The sequence below is a fragment of the Xenopus tropicalis genome, chromosome 7 (assembly GCF_000004195.4).
Source record: "Xenopus tropicalis strain Nigerian chromosome 7, UCB_Xtro_10.0, whole genome shotgun sequence".
NCBI lineage: Eukaryota > Metazoa > Chordata > Amphibia > Anura > Pipidae > Xenopus > Xenopus tropicalis.
In genome coordinates this window covers 74991820-75018660 of record NC_030683.2, presented here as the reverse complement: position 1 = coordinate 75018660, position 26841 = coordinate 74991820, and the positions used below count along the sequence as shown (strand labels likewise).

The following is a 26841-nucleotide window of genomic DNA, read 5'->3' as shown; positions in this document are numbered from 1 at the left end:
ACAAAAGAATAGCCGCGGGCAACAAAAGAATAGCCGCGTGACAAAAGAATAGCCATGTGACAAAAGAATAGCTGCGGGTGACAAAAGAATAGTCATGGGCGACAAAAGAATAGTTGCGGGCGAAATTTGTTTGTGACGTGCGAAATTTTCGCAGTTTCGTGAATTTTTTGCCGGGACAGATTCGCTCATCACTAGCCATCTCAGATCACTTATTTGGCATCCCCAAATAATGTTTTTTATTCTTGTGTGGCTCACCAACACTTTTTACATCTGAGTGTGGCTCACAAGTAAAAAAGGTTGGGGATCCTTGGTCTAGTATGAAGACTGGTTATTATAGCAGGTATCAGTTATATAGTATAGAGTTTATTTTAGCTTGCCAATAAATCTGGACCTGTTATTCAGAATGCTCAGGACCTGGGGTTTACTGTTAAAAGGATTCTTTCTGTAATTTGGATCTCTATGCCTTAAGGCTACTAAGATATCATTTAAACATAAAATAAACCCAATAGGATTGTTTTGCCTCCAATAAGGATTAATTATATCTTAATTGGGATCATGAGCAAGGTACTGTTTTATTGTAATAGAGAAAAAGGAAATCATTTTTTAAAATTTGAATTGATTAAAATGGAGTCTATGGAAGAAGGCCTTTCCGTAATTCAGAGCTTTTTGGATAATGGGTTCCCAGATAACAAATCCCATATCTGTATTGTACTGTAATTAAACTGATCACAGAAGAAAGAGAAGGGCAGGGTGGGCCAAGCTGACCAAGGGCTCCAGGCAACCTGGCCGGCCACCTCATCCCTACACCCCGGACCTAAGTGCATGAGCAGTTGGGGGGTGTCATTGGGGGGGGGGGCACTGCACACTGACAAGTGGCAGGGAACAGGGACTGAGAGATACCTTCCTGGCACCTCCCTGTGGTTGCACCCTAGGCAGGTACTTCTTCAGCCCACCCCTAATTCCAGGGCACTAGATGTACACAGAACAGGCCACATTCTCATTGGAGTTGCCTTTCACATTACATGCTGGCTCAGGAATTCTCTGGAGAGCTGGGAAAATGTTTTATTGAGCAGGATTGCTTTAAGAATTCTTTCCTGGTGCTCTTGGACTACACCTCTCAGTATTTTTTAACCACTGATACAGGTATCGGACCCCTTATCCGGAAACCCGTTATCCAGAAAGCTCCTAATTATGGAATGCCCGTCTCCCATAGACTCCATTTTAATCAAATAATTCAGAATTTTAAAACTGATTTCCTTTTTCTATGTAGAAATAAAACAGAACCTTGTAATTGATTCCAATTAAGATATAATTAATGCTTAATGGATGCAAAACAATACTATTGGGTTTAATTAATGTTTTATTGATTTTTTAGTAGACTTAAGGTATTGAGATCCAAATTACGTAAAGACCCCTTATCCGGAATACCCTTGGTCCCGAGCATTCTGGATAATGGGTCCTATACCTGTAATATGTTGCAAAATACTGGGAGTTGCAGTCTATATGCTTTTGCCTAGATAACATTGAACAATAACGAACAATAATAGATAATAATGTTTGCATGCCCTTGAACTGGTTCAATCATTTTCTATTTTTTAGAGAAAGTTTTCTTTATATATATATGAATTCTGCTACGCATTATCATGTGTAAATGTAAGAAAAAAAAAAAGATACTTGTGCAAGAGGAAATATAAATACACGCTCTGTATATTGATATTGCTCAGAGTGGCATTTACTGGAAAAACAAAATCTCTAATATATACTCTCTGTAGGAGGTGTTAATTGCAATGGCTATAAATCTTTGGATGTTCAACTACCTTGCAAATTCTCTGCAGCAATAGTGTTGTAATTTGATATTTGGGAAGAAGCAGCTGGGGCTCCACAATGGAACAGTAGAATACATGCTACTAATGAAGCACTTAAACATCCAGTTATGAATAATTTGTAAAGCAGTTATTCCCTATAATCCAAACAATAATAGTAATTATGATACTGTAGTCAAAAGCATCAATCTTACGAGGCACCTTGGACCTTTACCTGCCATCTCTGCTCTGCTGAGTTTAATCAAATTATATGTAAAGTGGATTTTCTTGAAGTATTCCGATGTTTGCACCTTTAATTAAGAAAAAACTAGGACCTAATGTTATTTTCTTTCTCTGTTAGTAAGTATTATGATTTTATCATTAAAATATAATTCTCTATTGGTTATTAAAAGGACTATAATGTGTAGAATCAAGGGTAATATGATTATGCGACTCGTCTAAAAATGCTTTTACTAACTACATTCAGCAGCTAGTAACAGTTATTGCCTCCCCTGACCCCCGCTTGTGTTGTTAAAGCATAAGCTAGTTTGCTAGTTGAGTACACCATAGTCCCAACTGAAAAATCTTTTGTAGAGCAAATTGCTGTTTGACTTATATAGAGATATAAGTTATGAACAGAACATTACCTTTCTTGCAGTTTTTGCTCCATGAGTCCTTAAATGAGATATCAGGATTATTGTTAATATTTGGTTGCCATGGCAACTTGCTTCTAGTTCCTCCATTCATATCATTGCTGCCACTGAAATCATTCAAATATGATGGCAATGGCCTGTGATGAAGCAATCCTAGAGGGTCAGGAGTTTTAAAATGCCTCCCCATGCCTTGAGATTTGTCAGAAGGCAGACGCTGAAATGTGGTCATATCTTTTCCTGGAAGGTCGACATACATTGTTCCATACAAGCTGTTGCTGTCTGGCACCAGCGGAATAATCTGGCTTCGACTACCCTCACTTTTGCGCTCAAACGACATTGCTGATAAAAAAAAAAAAATCCTTTATCAAGTATTAAACAAAGGTTTGTTGCATGTACGTAATATTCTGTGCCCCCCCGTAAAGCCTCCAGTAACACAGGGAGAGTGTTACAGTTTTATACAATCACATTATTAAAATTTTTTATACCATAGGTAACATTTATATTTCCAAGTATTTCCTCTCCAGGCTTAGGGGCCGATTCATTAAAACACGAGTTCGAATCCCGAATGGGAAAGATTCGGATTGGATACGATAATTTCTGAAGATCACAAATGTCACAAAAATGCTTACGAAAAAATCGTATTAGTCATGATAATATCGTATTGGCGATCCAAAAGTCACAAAATTTTCATACCGAACGATTGTAAACAGTGGCAGAACCTTTCCGAATTTTTCATGCAAGCGTACGAAAAAGTTGTGCGGGCGTATGAAAAAGTCGCGCAAGCGCAAAAAAATCTGCAAAAGTACGCTTAGAACATTCGAATGAACGCTCCAAGTGTTCGTGTCTTAATAAATCTCCCCCTTAGTGTACAAAGTGCAGTTTTCAAGAAGCCATTTTCAAAGTTTTATGATGCAGCATTATTTCCAGCATAGTTGTGGCTTCACACCAAGTTTGGACTCAAGTATTTTTAACAAACAACGTCAATAAGCGCTGCATAAATTGATGGCACTATATAAATAATAATATATGCACCAGCTATTGTGCCCCCTATGCACTTGCATTTGTGGTTACAAATTAGCCTTTTTAAGTCACTGTCAGGTGGTAATTCTAGGGTTCCCACAGCAGGCTACTTCAATAGGTGCAAAAGACTTGCATCAAATGAACCCATGTTAATAATGTTTTCATGCCTGGCAGGAAATAAATTACATAATCACGTAGTTTTGAACTTAGTATGTGTCAAATTTCACAGCTGAAATTATGATGGAATTATATGATGAGGGAATTATGTAAAACAAATGTTGAGAAAAAACACATGGCAAATAGCATCAGAAAACTGCACTCTGAAATATGAAATATACCCCTTAAGGTTTTAGAATCTTCCATCTCAACTTCTAAATGTAGGTTTGACTAACAAACTGAATGGAGCAGTAATGTTGGGCTATACTAACCATCAAATAACCTCTCTAATTGTGTATGGAATTTTACAGGTGCATGAGTGGAAATATAACCTTCAGCCCCAGAAGTCATTCTTTACTTAACCATGACCCAGTGTTCCTTAGACTGATACCAATAAATGTCATTTTAGTTAAAAAATTGAGGGCTTACGTCTTGCCATTTTAAGAGGATTAACCTCCTCTTTTCTCACAGCATGCACAATTTAAATGGAGTGTCCACCAAACAATATTTTGCTTAAAGAAAGAAAATTTAATTTTAAGCAACTTTCAATATACAGAAAGGGACCAACAAATACTGCTTAAAAAAATATATTTGTTAACTTCTGTTTTCTTTTTGTCTGCATTTGCTGCTTTTCTGCATATTTGCCCTTTTATACATTTCTCCATAAAACTTCAAATAGTTCACATTGGCAGTGGAATACTGAGAGGTTATATAATTCTCAGCAACGTATGACTGCACTACTGACTAAAATGCAACTGTCAGCAGTGTATTACACTGGAAAGAGCAATTACATTGTGCATCCCTGAGTAATCCCATACATTATTTTAACTGGTAACAGTTCTAAGTAGCAAAGGGGATTAAAGGAGAGTGATTTATATACCATGCTTTAAACTTCAAGTTTTGTTGGAGCTAAAACAGAGAATGCATTCCAAATGTAGGCTCATGAATGACTTGAGGTTTTGACCTCAATTAAAGGTTTTGCAACTTAAGCACATGGGCACTAACAAACCTGTCTCATCACAGAGAGGTGTATGTGTGGTGCATAATTGCAGAGCTGGCATGAATTCCTTACTCACATAATTATATGCCACTTCTATACGTAAAGCAATTTTGTTGTTGATGAACAAGATATCCAATAAGAGACTTCAAATATTATTAATGGCATATAATTAAAACAGAGATTTGTGTTCTATTCCATGCATCAAAAGAAGCTGGATTTTTTTTTTAAATTAAACCAGATGCTATTTTACATTTTTAATCTACATGAATAAAGCAATATTGCTCTGCAAAATGTAGATTCCCTGATGTGTAAGGCTGAGCATCCTGTAATCAATGTAAGTTTTTAAATGATAACATATTTGCACAATTATTCCTGGATTTATTGATGCTAATGCATTGCATTTTTGAAGTTTGATACAAAAAAAATTATTAATAAATAGGTGCCTTTGTGTTGGTGGCTGATTGCTTTTCACAGGGTTGATATTTAGATCAAGTATTGCATTTTGAATCACAACCATCCAAACACATTAAGCTGAATGAGGTGACACAATTGTGGTATCTATGTGGCAAAATAGGCATAGTAACCCAGGCCATAACCCTGAGTTACTGTATCTATTAAAAATGGGCAACGTCTTTTGCTTTGTGTGGATGTGTATATTCTAATAGGAAATGCCCAGGCATCTTTATAGTAATTTTGAGAGAAAGGTGAAAAGCCAAAGAGAAAACTGTAATGTTGTTTTCTGGGCACAGTTGCAGCTCTGGTTAGGTCTGACAAGACTGCTCCTGAATTCATTTTATACTTATTTTAGAAAAGAAAAAATATTTTCTATGTGGACTTTTCTGAAATCATATGTACTTTCCTCTTTCCTCTGGATTTTCCATAGTCCCTGACACACACACTCCCTCTGTCCACTCACTTTAGCACGGGGTGCCCAAAAGGTAGATCACGGTCTACCAGCAGATCACTTTAAAGTTTCTGGTAGACCTTGAGGTGGAATGCCGTGGGATGACACCTGCCACTTTTCCCCCCAGCATACTGGAGCTTTAGAGTGTGGATGCTCAAGCCATCCATCTTTGTAGTTTCATCCCAGTATAGAAGATTGCCCCCACCGGGCCGCTGTATATACTTGTTCCTACTTTCTATATATTTCTGTGTGCAGACTACAAAGTGGGTCAAGAAGAAGGGAAGTAAAAACTACTACATTATTTGGGCAATAAATGTGAATTTGGCACTGCATTTATATATTCCTATGTGTATTTGTTAAACACCGATTGATACTTTTTCTTGCTTATTGCGCCAAATGATAGATGTCGCACTATTCGGCTATATGGAGGCCAGGTGGCAAGAGTAGATCACAGGGTGACAAAGTCTGGCCACCTCTGGTCTAGCACATGCCAAATCCTAACACAAGGCAAACAACAAACAATTCAGCATGTAGAGTACTGCCAGAAAGATCCGTCTTTCCTTTTTAATATTCCTTCCCCTTTATTACTAGAGCCAGCTTTCTTCATACATTCCAGCTTACTTCTGCCCTCCACAACATCATTGAAAATGGCAGATCTTTGAGGGGAGAACTAGCTGCACAATTGCATTAAATCATTAAAGGGACAGTATATTTAGTGAATAGGGCTTGTGCTGAACAAATGTTTTGCCTACTGTTTTACTTCTATCTTTTCCTCTACTATTCTTTTGTTATTTCTTGAGCTAAACAGGACAAACAGGAAGATTAAAGCTACTCCATGTTTGGTCCTTGCAAAGACTTCCCATCTAAAGGTGACCATACATGAGCCGACAGGGCAGATAAAAATTGCTGATGTACCATAAAAGATCAGGAAAATATCCACGTGTTTGGTCACCTTGCCAACCAAGCAAATCTTTCGGTGTATGGCCAGCTTAATTGAATGTGGTTCATTATTGGTTATTTACTATTAGTTTTATGCACCCACAATTGCATGTGTCATTATTTGCACCAGTGCAAACAGTTTGTTTAATAAAACTTCTTACTGGATAATTTTTCCAAAACTTTTTACAAAAAATTCACATGTAGCCTAAGTACAATTTAAATTTGCTATACAACTGACAAACAGTAATCGATTTCAAGTTTTACATTTTTTATTGCTGATACATAAAATAGTTTGTTATCATACAAAACCACCAAAAACTATTGCAACTGATCAATCTTCCAGCACCGAAAAGATTACATTTGGCTGAATGTGTACACCATGTGACACCACATGTCCCCATAGTGTGACATTGAGATATTTCTTTAAATCATAATGGGGAAAAGTACCCAAATCACATGTCTCATCTCATAGTCATTATCTGCAATGTAAATGCTAATTGCCATCTGCATACCCATGTTAAGTTAAGTGATGCTTGACCATTACACGACAAACCTCATATTTATCTCATGATGTTGCAACTGTTCACAGACTTCACAGCAGCTAAATATTTTTCAGTTTATCAAATGTTATATTCTTTAATTTAATTAAAATTTTATGGTTCATTTACATTTGGTTTACTGACTGAATACTCTTAGGCATATTAATGTTTAAATACTGATGCTTTAGGGTTCATTAAGTACATAAAGTAGGAACCCAGGCATGAAAATTACATGCAACACCTGCCTGCCAGTATTCTCGAATATATCTCATCAACTAGCTCCATTTCGTATCCCCTGAGAGACTCTGCGCTTTCTGAGAGAAGTATTCATTTTTATCTGATGTTTTTTAGGAACATATAAAATGCCCTCTGTTATATGGTTGTTTTATTCTCTCTAAAGACATTAGAAAGACATAAGCCCTGACTCCTAGATAAATTTAGCTCTATAAAGAGAACCTGTCTTGGTTCACTGGTTCACAAATGAATGTATATATTGAAACTATACTATATTTATCAAAGTGTTCTTTAAAAAAAAAAAATATATATATATATATATACATACTAGATTAGCATAGTAAATTAGTAGTGTAGCTCCATGGATCAATCAACCAGTAGTGTGTATTACTAAATGTGCTATGTGCAAATAAAGAAGTCAAGTGCAAATCAATTATACAAAGTGAATATAAAAATGATAATATTATGTATATATGTTTTGGAGAGTCACTCAGATAGTAACCTTGGCAATAACTTCTCAAAGTAAAGCTACATGGGTAACTGTGAAAAGAAATTGGTCTATTTTATTCACAACAGAGAAGTAAATGGAAACAGAGCATCTCATTAAGCAGAACAGCTTGGTTCACTGGCAGACTGGCTAAATTGGTCTTTCTCTATGCAGCAAAGTCCTAGCTACAGTTTGGCAGTTAGGCCATGTATCAAGTTTTTACAGACTTGGCTCAGAAGCCTTTTCAATTGCCCTATTTAAGCACGTACCTTACTGACTTCCTACTTATTGTTTCTCATGCCAGACAGCTCCCCCAGGGTATGACGTATCACTCACAGCCCCTGTACTAGTTGACTGACTATACACAGCCTCTGTTATTCTTCTTATATGTTGGGTCTCATAAAGCATTCTGGGGATATGTAACCTCCCTCTACAGTTTTCCCAGACACTGTAGCACAATGTATATATACACAAGGCTGGGGGGAACCCTTCTACTGGCTCCTACTAGCATAGACAAACAGACAACCCTACTACCCTGCTAATACTTTCTAGGTGCTGCCAACTAAAGCTCACTCTTTGTTCATTGTTCAGTAGCTCTTAGGGTTGCCACCTTTTTATAAAATCTATACTAGCATGGCAGCAGGCAGGACCACTAGCAGTGACGTAAATGGGAGGAGTGGTGATGTCATAGGGTGTAGCAGTGATGTCAAAGTGGCAAAGCCAGGCTGGCAGGGACGTAAAAAAAAACAGAATTTGGTGAATATCGGAGCAGAAAAAAAATCTGTGATACCGGCCCAGTCTTGGCTGATATTGTAATAGCTAGGCCATTGAAAAACAGTTCAGTTGGCAACCCTAATAGCTAAACAAGATCCTTGTAGCCAGATTTGTTGCTGTGCATCTTAGCATCTTAGTTTTTAACACCTGATAGCTAAATCCTGTTCTGGTTTCTGTTTTCTCTAGTCACCATCCTCTTCCTCTGTCTTGTTTGAATTGCAATTTGTCTAAATTGACTATAAGTTTATGTCTTGCATTGTTCTATATTTGCTAGCCTACAGACTACATCACTACTGTTTCCTCTATTTAATGGTTCACTCCATGTTTGACCAGCTCTTGTTTCCCTACCAGTATAGTACTTTCCAGTTATGACTAGGCACTGCTGCACTGCATTTACAACTGTTAGATTACACCACTAGATCATTGCACTGTAAAGAACAACAAAAGTGACCTTTTGAAAGGGAAAGGTGGGCTAATGTAAGACAGAAAACATAGGGGCAGATTTATGAAAGTGCTAAATTAGAGCTCACTACAGAAAAACTCGACCACTTTCTGTTTATTCCTATGGGATTTTTATAAGTGATAAACTTTAACTTTCACCCACTGATAAATACACTTCTAAAAATTCCTTATGAATGAATAGAAAGTGGGTAAGTTTTTCTGTAGTGAGCTGTAAAACTTCATAAATCTGCTCTTTAATGTTTGCATGGGATCATATCCTGCCTAGAGATCCAACTGACTAGCTGATGTGTGCAATGTGGCAATTATAGTGTGGCTAATATGTATTATTATTATTATTATTAACATTTATTTATAAAGCGCCAACATATTCCGCAGCGCTGTACAATGTACCAACTTTCCCATGGCCCTGTTGGTTGGATATCCCCAAAATCAGCCCATATATGCAGCAACATCATTAAAAATTATTTGCTTAATACTTGTAAAGGATAAATACATAAAATAAAACATTTATAAAAGGTTATTACCAGTGTAAATTTGTTCAAGATGAGCCACATACTGCTGTTTATGCTTGTGTTGTAAGTGAAGGTGCAAAGAGGTTTAAGATTGTAAACTCTGCACGTTTGGAGCCTACTTCCTCCTGTGCCTCTTAACATTAATATTTATAACTGAGTATTTATATGTATTTATTCAGTGCTTGTTCCCTGAAAATGTATAGTATATACATGTGGTAGCACTAAATAAATAAAGATATAGCAAATATATTATGTGTTTTAAGATATGGCCAAGTACTCTAAAAACAGACAACAAACACCTATCTTTATGGCTATGCAGTGACCTATGCACAAAAATATTACTGATTATTATCTTTGGGATGTTTGAACTTACTTGATTTATGGAAATCTGCCGTGTCTTTAGTTTCAGACCACAGTAATTGGCTGTTCATACTGATTGTGCTGCTGTAGTTTCGCGAGCAGGAGGCGGATTTCCATGTGTGTGAAAGCCATGGGGAATCACTAATGTCCATCCTGTTTGATAAAAGAAGCACAGGTTTCTGTACTAATGTTCAAAGCAGCTGCTATAAATTTTGTAAAACCTGCATGGATAGTACAGTGGTCTGTAATTCTGACACAAAATAAAACTGCACAAGAGAAAAAAGGAAAACAGAAAAATGTTTTGAGGAATTTGATACATTTTGCCTAAATAAGTACTGAGGCATTTTTACAGTTATTACTACTCAGACTGGAATGCTTTAAAGGAAAAATTAGCTATATACAATCAAGCATACATAGATTTTAAAAATAATAGTTTCTGTAGTTCTATATTAGAAAAGGAGAGCACAGTAAAGTATGTGGTACCATTTGTGAACCTTTTTCTAGAAGGCAACTGAAGTGTAAATGTAGACTTATATTTGAAAGACTTCACAGAGCCAACAAAAAAAAAAGAAAGAGCAAAACAACACTGTAATAAGAAACACTGTAATAAGCACTATATAAAATGGTATATAAATATCAAATGGTATACATCACATTTGCCAGCTGATTTGTGCTTAGTACAGGGAAATAACTTTGTTCCTAAGTAAGAATTCCCAGTGTTTGCATGAGGAGTAGGATCAACAACATAAAATAGATATAGAAAATACCAATTTGATAAGGCAAAGAATAATATAACCTAAAAATAAAGACAAGAAAAATAAAAAGCAGAAGGGCAAAGGGTGCATAAAGGGGAGAAAGTACGTGAGGTAGGGGAGACAGCTTAGGAAAAAGTTCCAGGAGAGTAGAAAAAATGAGAAGAAGAGGTTGCAGAATGAAAAAAATAAAGGGGTTGCAGAATGATGAATTGAATAGAATGGGGGGGGAAGGAGATAGCAGATACAAGTAGTAATGTTGCTGCCAAAATTATTTTACTTAGATGCTGGACAAGCAGAAATAATCTCTATAAAGTGCTTGTATATTTTGGTGTCACAAGCCAGTGCCAAATAATGTATGTGAATTTTGCTTGATTGCCTTTTAGCTGCTTAGACTTTACATTACATTTAAAAAAGGGTGTCATTTAAAATACAGCTTGCAGTTTATCTCCTGAAATTAAAATTTATATCCTCTGTGAAGGACAAACTCAAATGAGCCTTATCAAGGTGAGGAATAGCTGAGATAAAACAATTTTATAGCAGTTAAATCGCCTTGCCACAATCCAATCCCACTGCTTCATTTTAATTTGTTGCTTCCCTATAAAATGCATATTCAATTCATTACTATTTACAGTCTATAATATAACGTTACAGTTAAGGCAAATAAAAAGCTAATTCATTTTTGGCAAGATTATGTCTTTCATCTATAAACTGTACACAAAACAATAAAAATATTATCCAAAGAACAAACCGTTTGTGCTGCTAAGGGATGGGCAGAGAAAAGAGACTGGCAATGAAAAAGCCTTAGCATAGCGTAGGGTGCATGATTACGATTCCTCTAGTAACTGTCCTTTCCACAAAATGCTCTCATCGGTTTTTCCTTTTTAAGGAAGGATTACTTCCATTCAACTTTTTCTAACAATAACTTTAGCTTACACAAGAACTGTTACGCTAAAAAATGTTGCCACAAAGTAGAAAGCAGGGAATTGTCAAGAACATCATTGGGTGATGCAGTGGAACCTGAGACTGTGGAGACTTGTTCCCTCCCTTCCTAAACCTGAATAACTAAACCAAGTGAGAAAAAACACCAGGACATGTATAAGTGGGGTGCAGGTCGGTCACAGCTTTATTAGAAAAAACTCATTAGTCCTTGCCATCTGTTTTTCCACAAGTACCAACACATCTTAATAAACGTATAAATGTTTTATAACCGAATGCCAGCATGTAACAGACACCAGAACACCAGAAATTAAATGGCCAAGGTCTATCACCCACCATTTGCTGTGACAATTTTATCAACGAGTCTGACGACACAATGGCCTATACAAGAATTTTATTTTTTTTTTTAAATTGAAAACCAGAACAGGGTGGGATGGAGATGCGACTCTGGTTGCAGCAGCGGAGGAGAGGAAGTGATACGCGGGAGCAGCAGGGCGGAAGAGGCAGGGAGCAAGGAAGTCAGAGAAGGAGGAGGGAAAGGAGACCCTATGCTATACGCAGTTCTGTGCGGGAAAAAAGATTGGGTAAGTTAACCCCTTGTGGGAGGTCATTTGCATATTGCTCGCTCCCCAGTCCCTCAGCGCTTTCAATCAGGGCCGGAACTAGGGGTAGGCAGAAGAGGCAGCTGCCTAGGGCGCAATGATTAGGGGGAACCAGGCAGAAGCCTCTGCTGCCTACCCCTAGTTCCCCTACTTTGCCATTGCCCCCGCCGCTAATGACAAGCGGCGGGGGCAATGACCCACGGCATCGCACCCCCCCCCCGAACTGCGCATGAGCGCCAACGGAGGGGGCGGGGCGGGCCAGGTGGCCGACCGGGTTGCCTAGGGCGCCCGGACGGCTTGGCCCGCCCCTACTTTCAATATCCTTTACATCGCTCTCCAGACAGCAATGATCCTTAAATATCCAGTTCCATTAATTGGAATGGGTGTCCACATACTTTTGACCATATAGTGTAATTCAGAAGTTAACACATTTGAACAAATAACATTCGATTATGAGGAAATATTTTTCAGAATACAATCTGAGTTATAAAAACAATCCCATTTCTAAGAGGCACAGCCATTCTGCCTATTTATAAAATGGTTTTCACCTCTATAGAAACATCATTTTAGAGCACACGTACATTACCCTAAGGGAACTATTTCAATTTTCTCTTACCTTTCACTATAGGATGGGATATGTGTGTGTGCTTAATAGTTAAACATAAAAACATTTTTGCTACTCAATACTACCCCTGTGATACCATGGAGAAAAAAACTGTAAAATCCAATAAACATTATTGATCATGTATGTTATACTGTTAATACTGCCATTTCTGGTAGATGTGTCTATTAATATCTAAAGGGAAATGGAAATTATGACTTTTATCACAGTTGAAACCTTTCACAGTGATTGCTAAAAAAAATCCACCTGGTGTGCCATTTGCCTTTAAAGGGACAATAAACCATTACTTTATTATAACTTTGTAGTTGTGTAATGAAAATATTAAGAGGTAATTATAGGAAATAATGCACCCCCTGTTGTAAAATATAAGAGTATGCCACATAAGAGTGCATACTTCCAAACACAAATATTATACAAGCCGGAAGAGGGTCCCTGCTGGTTAGAGCGTACAATCAGAACATTGTCTCAGGTTAGCTACAAAAATGCATGTGTCCACCTATAGCCCTCTTATAGTATAATCCCATAAGAGTTCAGTCAGTGATAGGAATAAAGCTGCCAGGAAGCATGCTTGTCATTATTAGGGGTATGAAAACATTCACACACTTACCTGTGCTTTATTATGGTATCTTCACTCGCAAACCGGTAAAGACCTAAAATTTGAAATAAACGAAAGCAGCTTAACTTCATTATTAAACATGTGTTCCATAATTGCAATTGCTGTTTTACAAACTTTACTAATAGGAGGTCAACACAGTTACTGCAATGTTTTTCATGCTGTTTACCAGTTTCTATACATTGAAACACAGGAAAATAATTAATATAATTCTTTACATCAATTGGAAGGTGAACACTTCAGGCAAAACAAATCCTTTAACCAATACACACACTTTTTAAATTATTATTTAATCTGCTGAAAGGCAAAATAGTCATCTAGGCCCATAACAGCTACATACAGTATTTTCCACTACAAATGTGTAAATAATGGCACAGAAATGAAATAGTTTTGCAACTGGATTACATTAAAGCAATGGCAGCTGGACATTGCATACATGATAATAACAAGACGTCAGTACATAAAAGTTCACACAATTTATACCACTTTGTCTAGCAAACAGAAATTGTGAAGAAATACAACTTTTGAGGGTCTATTTACTACTGCCCCAAACTCAATTACAAATTTTACCCATGTGCCATACAGCCAGATTAAAATTTATTTGAAGGTGCAGAGTGCAACATTCTCACAAAGCTGCTTAGTACATAAAGTATGTACCGTAAGTTAAGGGCTTTCCTGCCCCTTGCAGCCCCCGGCATTGCCTAGCCTTCATATCAGATAGATGAGCAAGCTAGGGGGGCATTCCTTGGCCACCACCACAGTGCTGCTAAACACGGGCAGTGTTGTATGTAGAATAGACTCTTGCACTCTTAGGGGCTGATTTACTAACCCACGAATCCGACCCGAATTGGAAAAGTTCCGACTTGAAAACGAACATTTTGCGACTTTTTCGTATTTTTTGCGATTTTTTCGGCGTCTTTACGAATTTTTCGTTACCAATACGATTTTTGCGTAAAAACACTAGTTTTTCGTAGCCATTATGAAAGTTGCGTAAAATCGCCCGATTTTTTTGTAGCGTTAAAACTTACGCGAAAAGTTGCGCCTTTTTCGTAGCATTAAAACTTAAAAGGTGCGAAGTTTCGCGTAAGTTTTAACGCTACGAAAAAAGCGCAACTTTTTGCGTAAGTTTTAACGCTACGAAAAATCGCCAGATTTTACGCAACTTTCGTAATGGCTATGAAAAACTCGCGTTTTTACGCAAAAATCGTATTGGTAACGAAAAATTCGCAAAAAATACGAAAAAAACGCAAAATACCGATCATTACCAAAAAAACGCAATCGGACTCATTTCGACCCGTTCGTGGGTTAGTAAATGTGCCCCATAGGGTATATTTATCATGCTGTGTAAAAAAGTGGAGTAAAACATTACCGGTGATGTTACTCATAGCAGCCAATCAAATGCATTGCTCTGGCTTTCTAACCGTTGAAATCTAATTGCTGATTGGTTGCCCTGGGTAACATCACTCCACTTTTTACACAGCATGATAAATATACCCCTTAAAGGCAGAGTTATCATTGTTCCAGTTGGAGTTTTTCTTTAAAACTCACAAACTCAAATTGAGAGTTTCCTAAACTCAACTGTTAGAGATTTATTAAAAGCTGGCCAGCTCATCTAGACGTCAGTGGGAGTTGTCCTTGAAAAATGTAAGAGATTTGAGTGTTTCAAATTTTAAATAATTTTGTGAACTCATTAATAATGATGAGTGGAATGTGATTTTGCTGTGTTCAATTGATATTTTTTAATTTGTTGAGTTTTTTAATGAATAAGCACACATGTGACTCAAGATTAGATAAATAGGCCTGCATGAATGCAGCACCTTAGTGCCCAACTCACAGTCAGGATGCAAAAGGTAGAGGGCAATTTCACAATTGGCACCTTTTTTTATTTGGTGAATAAAGCCTTTTTTGTTAAAGTGAGTAAAAAAGAACCATGTTTTAATTCTTGATAGAGTGTGTACAGAGTGAAACGGACTAGAGAACTGACCCACGTGATCTGACTGCTTGGTCTGTGGAATTCACTAATCAAGCAGATTTGGATTAGATTACACATGTCACACTTATTATAGGCTGATTCACCCAGGAGCTAGTAGGAGTTGCAGCTCCTAATACTTCAGGCTGGTTAGTGACCATCCCTCATACTGAATGAAGCCTAGATAGGCAGATAAAACTTAAAAACATAAAGATCCCCATACACGGGACGATTCTAGCTCCCGATATCGGTCCCTTAGACCGGTTCGGCAGCTAATCGGGCCGTGTATGGGCACTACCGACGGGCCTGCCCGACCGATATCTGGCCTGAAATCGGGCAGATCTCTATCGGGCAGGTTAAAAAATCTAGTTGGATCGGGGACCGCATCGGCTTGTTGATGCGGTCTCCGGATGACTTTGCCTATACCCACCGTAAGCCTGCCACCCACCGTAGCCTGGATTCTCCCGATATCGCCCACCCGTAGGTGGGGGATATCGGGAGAAGATCCACTCGCTTGGCGACATTGCCAAGCAAGTGGATCTTAAGGTATATGGGCACCATAAGAGTCAATATTAACTAAGAAGCTCCCATATGAAGTAATGGTGAGTCAGTTTACCCAACAAAAATTGTTTTGTGTTTAGCCACTTGCTGTTTACAAAAAATAACAGTATTTATTGAGATAATCAAGCTTTCATGATGTTGATAGAAGCAGTCAGACTGCAAAAATAGATTCTACTGAGCTGTTATATAATATACACAGTGGATATTGGTATCTTTTATTGATGGCCATTGCTGGGCTTCAGAGCACAATGTTCCCCAGGACCTAAGCCAGGGCTCTGGTAAAATAATCAAAATATAATGTGTTGTGTGATACTGATTTTATATAGCAAACAGGGAACAATAATTGTGTATTCATTTGGGTTATTGTATTCTCCTTATCCCCTAGCAGCTTCAGGGAATGCTGTCTCTGTTGTTATACCTTTGGTCACAAATGAGCTTGCAGTTATCCTAATTTTTTTTCACAACATGGTGCAGATAAGGCAATGTTAATTTACCTGCTATGCTGTAATTACAGCTTTGGTAATTAACACTACAAACCGAGGCACTTTAGAATGTAAACATACATATATAAAGCAACAAAAGCATTATATTTTATGTTAGAAAAGCAAGCATTAAACCTTATGGGTATTTTTCTGCGATACATGTGCAAAGAATCCAAATCTGTACATGTTCACTTCTGCACAAAGCACATCATTTTCCTGCTGATACATCAGAGCATTTCTGCATCCAGTGAGAAATTGAAAAAAAAAAATCTTGATATACTTAGCCTTGGGGGAAAGCTATCTCTGCAAGTAAACAAAATCATCTTTTGTGCTTCCTTTAGAATGGATTATAAAATAAAATAAAAACTCTAAAAATCTAGCTAAAAGGAGCTTTGAGTAAAATATTGTATCATCCTTATGTATTCTAAAGGTATATTGACAATTCTTCAGTATTTACATAGCACTTTAGAGCTTGCATATGAATATGTGAGTATTGCAGATGCAATATGCACAAATATATACAAAGGGCCTATTCTCGCAGACGCTTTTCATTCAACTCATAAAATATGTATGAAAATTTCTTATTTTTTTATTTCTATTTTCATGTATATTTTAAATGATTTTTTCCTAGTGGTGCATTTTTCTCCTTAAGATTAGTATTAATGCTGCAATCACATTCCAAAGTCATACAGCATGGGGGAAATGTGCGTTTAAATCACAGGGCTAGAAAAGGACAAAGAGGCCCTCGAGTGTGCCATCTGTGTGCCACTACACACTGAAGGAGATGTTTATCAGCAGATTTACAACAGAGCTTTCAGAGTGCAGAGCACTTTGCTATAAATCTGCAAGTATTTTTCAGCCATTAGATGGTTGGGATTTCTCCATTTAGTGGGGAAAAGTACATTATGGTTGGACAGGCATGGCAGTTATACAAGTTTAAAGCCTCTATAACTGCAGTTTCACTGTACATACCCCACAGGTCACCCTAGCTTGACACATTCCCCAGGGTATCTGTGGTAAAGGCGTAGACTTTTGGGGAGTGGAGATACATGAAATGAGTAGTGCAGCATTTTCCCATGTCTAGTAGCCCAAATCAACAACATGTCTGATTGGCTGCTATGTGTTATTGGGCCAGCACACCGTGTTACTGCTTGACTCCTATACTTTGGAACTCCATAACTGTACATGTCCATATCTATCTTGTATATGCATACAATATTTCAGCTTACAACTGTTCTCTAGTTAACTGCAAACAATGGTATTAAAACATATTATGAGATAATAAATGCTTACTGTTTCCTAATATACTGTGTTGTTTTGTGCTATAGCGCTTAGAATGACGCTGACACACATACACGGCTGCAACCATTAATAATATCCAGGCCACGGTTCCTACAGTTCCAATGAATGCTGGGTGACGCACAACTTGCAGGATTAGCTCAAAATATATATTTTCATCTTTTACCTCCTTCACTTCTGGTGAGTCTAGACACAAAAAAACAAAAGAATAGTTTATTTAGAAATATATGTACGGGCTGGGGTAAACTGCAAGATATAGGTTTGTAGTTTTTTCCCATGTGGACAAGTAAAGCCCTGCTGGAAACAATGGAACCTATTTGGAGACTACTACAAGAAGTATTTCCTTGTGTGACAGGGGGAAATCTGATCATGCACTAAAGAATCTTTGTCCTGTCTGACTAAATGGGTTCATGGACCTAGTGGAAGGATATTGTACAATTTTCCCCCACACACATGGATGAGCAAATTACACTAATGCAACCCACTAGGCCATCATGCTAATCAGTCAGTTATTAGGAAACCTTGGCCCAATCCTTACTGATAGCTGGTATGGTCATGAGCCAACCAGGGTTTAATTTTGGGCAACTCAGAAAGAAAGCCAGGGCAAGACTTTTGTGTTCATGGGTTGAACAGTTTATCAGACTTGGTTGATCAAAATCTCACTGAGGCTGAACTGATACCTATCAAATATTTAGTTCATTGTGGATCCGGTCAAATTAGGTCATTGTGGATCAGTGTATTGATATTTTGCATATGAAGCCAACACTATTGCATATGAAGCCAACACTAATGGTCAGTTCAACTTAAAAAAACTAAACAAACACAATAACCAGGGAGACTACAAGCAAGTGTGTGCTTTTCAGATAGCTTATCAGATATATTAAGTGCACTTAAGATCAACTCAATTATGAAAATAACCAAATTTGAAATTAACAACTCAAAGGAATCCTACAGCCATGACTGGCATTTGCCAGAGTTGACAGATTACCAGAGGGGCTGCTGTGAGATGACATAGACAGTCACTATTTAGTGGGTTGGTGAGGGGGCTGTTCGGCCTCTGTGTACTTGAAATGCAAAAGCCTATTTGGAATCTTAGTCAAGTTTGGAATCCTGTGAAACATGGATCTGCAATATATGCCAATTTCTATCCACTTTTTATGGTGCCCATTTTACAGTAAACTGCATCTGTAATTATATTTACTAAAATAATATGTGTAATCTGTTCTGGTGTAAGGCTTGCTAAATTAATTTTCCAGTATACGGCCATTAATCAAGTTTTTTTATTTGTTCAGCAAATAATGAAACTTTCTTACCTATCATTATGTATTTAGGTATGCTTGGCATTCCAATTCCTGCATCATTTATAGCCGCTACTTGGACTTGATATTTAATGCCGGAGGCCAACATGGGAATTTCTAGACTCTTGGTTTCTTCATCCACTATCCAGTCTGCTTTAGGATGTGTTTCATTCTCAAAACACCAGACCTAAAAGTGTCAAATTATTGACTATTAGAAGGAGAGAAATCTGGATTGATTTTATTTAAGATTTCCATAAATTTGTGTAACAATAATATAATATCAAATGTCACAAAATAATTGTTGTATATTTATTTATACCACAGAAAAGGTAAGAATCTCAGGTAACACTGACAGGATGCAGGGGGGCCACATGACAATGCGGGTACTGGCACTACTGAGACAAAAAATACACTAGTAAACTTTATGGGGGCTGAAAAATGGGAGTACTGGTGCTACCAGTTGTTTGCCAGATGGGATGTGATTGTAGCAAAATCTGGCAAAACTATGCTGACAGAAACTATGTGTGCCTAACAAGGACTTATTCAGATACGACATTTTAGAAAAAAGATGCTGTTAGAACTTGTGGATTATTGTGGTGGTTTGGTGCTACTACAGTGTTGGAGGCTAAGGGCTCTGGCACACGGGGAGATTAGTCGCCCGCGGCAAAACTCTCTGTTCGCGGGCGACTAATCTCCCCGAGTTGCCTTCCCCTGCCATCCCATCGGCGACAATGTAAGTCGCCGGTGGGATGGCAGACGCGGCGGGGCGATTTTGGGAAATCGGCGGAAAAAAAATCGCGCCGCCACATCTGCCATCCCGCCAGCAACTTACATGTTCGCCGGTGGGATGGCAGGGGAAGGCAACTCGGGGAGGTTAGTCGCCCGCGAACAGGGAGTTTTGCCGCGGGCGACTAATCTCCCCGTGTGCCAGAGCCCTAATGGGTTAATACAGAAAAACTCCAAAGAGTTGCTCAAAATCTCTAGGACTTGTTTCTTTCAAAAGTTATTGTTGAAATACAGTGATATTTTTGCCATTTCCAATAACACTTCTCTTGTTTTGTCTATGCATATTATTCCATAGGAAGTAACAGTACACTGCCATAATATATGATCAGTTCAAAGCGATGAATAATTAATGTTTCAAATTGAATCACTTTTGCATTAAACTTTTCCCAGAAACACAAGCTCTCATTTAAATGAAAATAGAATAAATGGAACATATCTTCAGCATACCTATATATATTATTAATTTCATAATAGCGATTTCCCCTTGAAATATTTTGCAACTTTTAAAGTATTTGTTATTATGCTCACCTGGTTTCAGAGACAACTGATTATTTAGACTTTTGTAACAATAGTGCAAGACACAGAATGTGATGGCATGAGGACCACAGTGTTGGTAAGAGCACATTCAAGAATAGCATTGGAGATCCTGCCCCTGTTATGGGGAATAGCTAGGCTAGAAAGTGGGATGATTTTCAATACATGTAGAAGAGGTTAAAGAAAGCATATTGGGATAGATAGCAAATCTAGAGGACAGGCTGCTATAAAGGAAATGGGTATGGGTGTTTGGGGTTAGGATTAGCTAAAAGCAGCAGCAGCAAAACCCTCTGACTCTAGAGGTAACAATATTAAAAACAATATTAAAGAAGAGAAAAGTATATATTTTGGTTATGTTCAAATACTTTGATTTTGACCAATTATATACCAGCAGCTGCTCCATTTATTTATTATGTTAATTTACAGTGTGCCCAGCATTTATGTATTCTCCTGGGAATATCAGGTCTGATATTGATGGAATGATTATTGATTGTGCAAAATATCGATGTTCCACCTCTCACATAATAGAATTCTGATCAATGAATTCTGGCATAATAACCCATAGCAACTTCTACCTAAACATATCAACCATCTCTTAATGTCTGTACATTTTCATGCTTGGAATCAAATGCTTCCCACTGACAGAGCATTTGTATCTACTGTTCTCAACTGATGCATCAAACTAAGTATATGTTAATTTGAAGAGAAAATTACAAAGCAATTAATAAAGCCTTATCTGCCGAAAGTAATGGAGTGGTGTCACATTCTAGTCATATTATATAGTAATTAGAATTTGTAAAAAGCTTGAATATTTATCTTGTATTAGAAGGATTTCATGCATTTGGGATCCTGAAAAGCTTTTTAAGGGCTTTTATCAGTCTCACTGAGTGGTTTTGAAATATATGCAAAGATAAACCTGACATTTCTGTTTTATAAACGGCAGCTTGATAAGAGTACATCAGATAGTAAAATAAAGAAATGATAAAGAATACTATATTTTTAAAATGTAATAGGACATTAATATTTGTGCATTAACGGAAGAGTCAAATAAAATCCTCTGGCATCTAAGAGCTTCATCCTGTTTAGATATAAACGTATTTTACTGAAAAATCCTTCTCATTGAATGTTTATTAAGGCTGCATTATGTTTTATATTACTGGCAGATTTATGTTGCCGGTTTTCTTGTAAACAAATTTTGCAAGAAAGTCTTTTTTAAGTTTTACTTCTATTGTAATTGTTCAGTTACAAAGAAAACAGTTTTATGGAGGGTTAGGGTCCTATATAAATAAAACATTTCATGTGAGAGGTTGAAAATCCCAACTGAACACAGGGTTGTCGCGTGTTATTCTATAGAAGGTAAGCTGAAGCCATGTTTAATATCTTTGGCCTCCACATAATGAATGAGTGTGAATGGTGCTAGGGAGCCTCAGTAAGAAGTGGGACCTTAGATAGGAGATTAACTCACTGAGAGTAAAGACCTAATGAATGAGCACCAGTTAGACCAAGGGTAAGCTATATGTTATATCCCACTCTTGGAGTGAGAAGTAGGGTAGCTAGCCTGGGTATGGGCTCTGTTAACAAGAGTAGAGGGTATAGTACACCAAGTGATCTCCCATCAGAGTAGGGACTCAAGTGAGTAGGCTCAAGTTATTTTAGGGTGATGTCACACGTTGTGATTAGTTGCCCCCCAAAAATCTGTTCTACTACTGGCAAATTATCTCCTGCAAATGCTTTGCTACTGGCAGTAATGTAAGTTGCTGGTAGGAAAACATATGCATTGCTTTGTTTTTCCTAAGGAACCCAACGGTTTCTTGCAAGACAACTTTGGGCTACTCCTGAAAAACAAAGCAACAGGTATTTTGCAGTTACGATCTGAAAGTTACAAAATTTTTGTATCGGAACAATCATAAACGATGTGAAAACCGTTCTGACTTCAATGCATGATTTTGGAAGCCTTTCATAGGACTCAATGGGTCTCTGCAGCTCCAACCTGGCCAAAAGATAGCCACGATACCAAAGCTTGAATGAATAATAAAAGTTTCTTAATTGTTGCGAAAAGTACAACTTTTTCGTGGAATAACGAACGTATCATGAAAAAGTTGTACTTTTTTTAAAGATACAAATTTTTTCTAATCGTGGTCATCGTGCTTTAATGAATGGGCCCCCAAATGTTGTCAGTAGGTTTGTTCTACCAGCAATTGTACCTGGTACAGAAGAAGTATTCTTAATTAAAGCATCTGACACATAGGGGCTGATTTACTTACCCACGAACGGGTCGAATGGAGTCCGATTGCGTTTTTTTCGTAATGATTGGTATTTTGCGATTTTTTCGTATGTTTTGCGATTTTTTCGGATTCTTTACGAATTTTTCGTTACCAATACGATTTTTGCGTAAAAACGCGAGTTTTCGTATCCATTACGAAAGTTGTGTAAAAAGTTGCGCATTTTTCGTAGCGTTAAAACTTACGCGAAAAGTTGCGCATTTTTCGTAGCGTTAAGTTTTAACGCTACGAAAAATGCGCAACTTTTCGCGTAAGTTCGAACGCTACGAAAAATGCGCAACTTTTTACGCAACTTTCGTAATGGATACGAAAAACTCGCGTTTTTACGCAAAAATCGTATTGGTAACGAAAAATTCGTAAAGAATCCGAAAAAATCGCAAAACATACGAAAAAGTCGCAAAATGTTCGTTTTCAAGTCGGAACTTTTCCAATTCGGGTCGGATTCGTGGGTTAGTAAATCAGCCCCATAGGGTACTTTTTCCCAGTTTGAGCTTTAATAAAACTCTGTCTCTCTGAATAAAATTACACATACTTAAAATTAGAATTTCTAACATATAATATTAAACAATGTTGCTTTATTTAATGATAATTTAAAAAAAAAAAAGCTTCTTTAAGTTACAAAAGCATCTTACCTTATAACCTTTTATGTTACTGCTGTGAATGTTTTTTGGTGGGGGTTCCCAGCTCACAACTATTGTACCGTTTCCTCCTTCCACAGCAGTCACATTGATGTTCTGTGGAGCAATATTTGGAACTAAAGGAAACAATAAAATCAATGGGAGTATGTTCTTATTTAAAAGCAATATTAACAATTTCTTGTAAAGAAGTAAAAAGTTATGTTTATTGGAAGCTGAGCTATGTTTATTGGACTGCTTGGACTGATGAATTGTTTGAATCGAAAAAAAAAATCAATTTTGAGGATTACAGAGAGTTAAGGTCCCCATACACGGGCCGATTATAGCTGCCGATATCGGTCCCTGAAATTGGCCAGATCTCGAAAATCCAGTCGGATCGGGGGCTGCATCGGCTCGTTGATGCGGTCCCCGAACCGACTGCCCCATGGCCGCAAATGTAATCCGGTAATCAGATTATCTTTTTTTTAAACTACTTGCTACCCGATATCGCCCACCCGTAGGTGGGGATATCGGGTGAAGATCCGCTCACTTGGCGACATCCACAAGCGAGCGGATCTTATAGTGTATGGGCACCTTAAGTGGTATGAGGTTAGTGGAATTATGGCTGCAGGAGACTAAAAGAAGGTTGGTGGGTAGAGTGTGATAGGTGGATGTGCAACTCAATGAGTAAATACATACTTATCCCCAAAACATGTATGTTTTTTCTGCCTAGCCAAGGTAAAAAAACATATAATAGATACCTCAGTGGTCACCAGACAATGCTTTACAACTAACTGTAACAGGGTAATGCAGATATAAGCAGATTATTTTATTAAAACATTTTATTGAGTAATATTCTTTATCCACTCTTTATAAATAATGATCCTAATCCAATCCGTAGAACCTCATTGTAACAGATCAAGCAAACCAATAATTATTGTGTGCTGAGATGATGCTTGATGTGTCAAAAGATGAAGAAGCATGAGTGGAACAACAGAAGATACAGGGGCCCCTGTAAAGTATCCTTTCTTTGGCCTGCAGGTACCATAAGGGGTTGCATTATGTAGGGCTGAGAAATATTTTTGAAGCATTTAGAAACAACTATACATACTGCATTTATTGTTTCAGATAGATGATAGAGAGAGAGAGAGAGAGAGAGAGATAGATAGATGATAGATAGATAGTTTCAAGTTTCAAGTTTATTGTCATATACAAATAACAATGAAGCATCATTACTGTGATAGATGATAGATAGATGATAGATAGATGATAGATAGATTTTAGTAAGTGAACCTAGGTCGAGAAAGCCTATTGCTGAGGCTGTCCTTTTCTTTCCCTTTGTCTTTCCAATGCTACATTCCTTATTCAGAAAATAAGCTTTTTTATGTAAGTAGATTATTCATGCCACCTAGTGGTCAAAGTCACTGAAATGTAACGACACAATGCTGTAACATAGGCAATAGAAATTACATTAAATGATTTCTAAATATTAAACTGGATGAATAGATGTCTGATGATCTGATGATCCTGTCTGATGCTGGTGCTTTTTATTACCTTTTAAAGCAAATCACATATTAAAGCCTTACATGAAAATGCAGAGGCTATTTTACCAATAAGTAACTACATATCGAAATTGTCAACAATGACAAAATATTTTTTTTAATTTAAGAAAAGCATATCACTATCATAAGTTTGCAAAATTCTGAGCATTTTAAGCATTTTATTAAGCTTTAGAAAAATTATTTAAGAGAGAAAAAGTGTGTAAAAATGATGGGAAATAAGTGGCTTATTAATGAAGAGGTGAGGGCATTTTCACAAACAAAGGCTGCATTTGGGTATGCACAAATAGCCGCAGGTCTCTACATTACAGTGTAGGTAACTCCCTATTTGTAGATTATGAATCTCCCCTGGAGACCCCCTAACGGTTTATAAGATAGAGAGGTTGCCATGTTAGTCCCCTTAGGCTTCCCTCATAGATGGTGCCAGGAGCACTGGGGTAGGGAAGGGACACAGGGAAAAGAGATAAGACATCTGCAAAAAAAAACCCCAAAAAACTGTATTCGAGAACTAATTAGTTGCAGGCTAGATCCTACATTTAATCACTCAAGGAGGAAAAGATAGTCAGTGTAGTTAGCAGAGCAGAAACATCTCTAGCAAGGAGTGCAGAAGTCCAGGACTTTTGGTCTGTTTTAAGGTCTTAAGTGTGTAGATGGAAGTTGACAGTGGAGGTCATTTATAAACACTGTGCACATTTGCACCTGGGTAGTAACCCATGGCAACCAATTAGAGGTTTGCTTTTATTGATCTACCAGCAGCTGGTTGGAAAAATCTAATCACAGATTAGTTGCTAAGGGCGTGTTATGGCGTATATTTTCGGCATGCTGAAAAACGCTTGCGGAAAATATGCACTATACGCTCTTACCTGTGCCTGCACCTGAATGAATGGCGTACGCTCAGCTGCAGACATATGTTGCTGAAATACGTATAAACACGCAAGACTATGCAGATTTCAGCTACATGTGCCTGCACCAGAGCATATTCTATTCATTCGGGTGCAGGCACACGTAGGAACATATGGTGCGTATGGCGCATATTTTCAGCAGGTGTTTTTCAGCTTGCTGAAAATATACGCCATACACATGGTACGTCATCAGCCTAATGGTTTACTGCCCAGGTGCAAAATTGCCCAGTGTTTATAAATGAGTCCCCCATTATACCTCACCTTGGAGGGTCTTGACCACTGACACTGCAACCCTAGAGTGAGTGCTTCAGTTTGTATTGTAGTTTTTTTGTAGTTATTATAACATCTTGAAACAAAGTAATTGTGTGAATTCTGTACCATACTTGTTCCATAAATAATTGTTATCAGCTAGATAAAGAACCACTGGAACCTAGTTCCTGTAAAACTGTAAACCTAGTTCGTGTAAACTGAGTGATCGCTACCTTCAGCATACAGCAAGGACCCATCTGAATGAAAGGGTTTTTACTAAGAAGTTGAATTTAACTGCTAGTAGTGATGAGGAAATTTTTTCGCCAGGCATGGATTCGCAGCCATTGGCGAATAGTTTTGCAAAACTTCCGTGAAAATATGCGCTGAAAAATTTGTTGCACTGAAATTTCTTTGTTGCACTGAAATTTCTTTGTTGCGCTGAAAAATTGGGCGTGGTTGCGGAAAAATAGACAACTAGACTAACTATGAGCAAATCTGTACCATTTTGCTTTGCCGAAAAATTTGTGAAATTGCAAAAAAACAGCGAAAAATTCACTAAATGTCAGTACCATACGACTTTTTGGACACACCTGACTTTTTTGACGCAACAGAAAATTATTCTTCACTCAACAACCATTTTTGTGCACCAAATTTTTGCATGCCATTGCAAAATGCAGAATTTCACATTTACTTGTGTTACTTACTGCCAATATTTTATATTTAAAGGACATGTAAACCCCACACACAAAAAATTAATCAGTGAACAGCCTCTTTGAAATCTTTCAATACCTGCCACACTGGTTGTCCAGAGGTTAATAGTAAGGCTGCAACATCCCCTTAATCACTTAGATTTCCTTCTCCTCCTGTAACCCACTTGGCCCCCTCCCTCAGGAATTTGCTTTGACTTCTGGCTTGTGGGCATGCTCAGTTGTTATA

General features: G+C 37.6%; 1 protein-coding gene across 3 annotated transcripts in view; it reads right to left on the bottom strand.

Annotated features, from left to right (window-relative positions):
• robo4 (roundabout guidance receptor 4) overlaps positions 1-26841 on the bottom strand; it is a 110293-nt gene that overhangs the window by 41631 nt on the left and 41821 nt on the right. For all 3 annotated transcript variants that reach the window (XM_012966984.2, XM_002937520.4, XM_004916033.4), the window contains exons 9-14: positions 23214-23335; positions 18995-19166; positions 17676-17867; positions 13365-13407; positions 9856-9995; positions 2450-2794 (exon numbers count right to left, since the gene is read on the bottom strand). In XM_012966984.2, the coding sequence (XP_012822438.2) occupies positions 2450-2794; positions 9856-9995; positions 13365-13407; positions 17676-17867; positions 18995-19166; positions 23214-23335 (1014 nt within the window). The remainder of the gene's footprint in view (positions 1-2449; positions 2795-9855; positions 9996-13364; positions 13408-17675; positions 17868-18994; positions 19167-23213; positions 23336-26841) is intronic.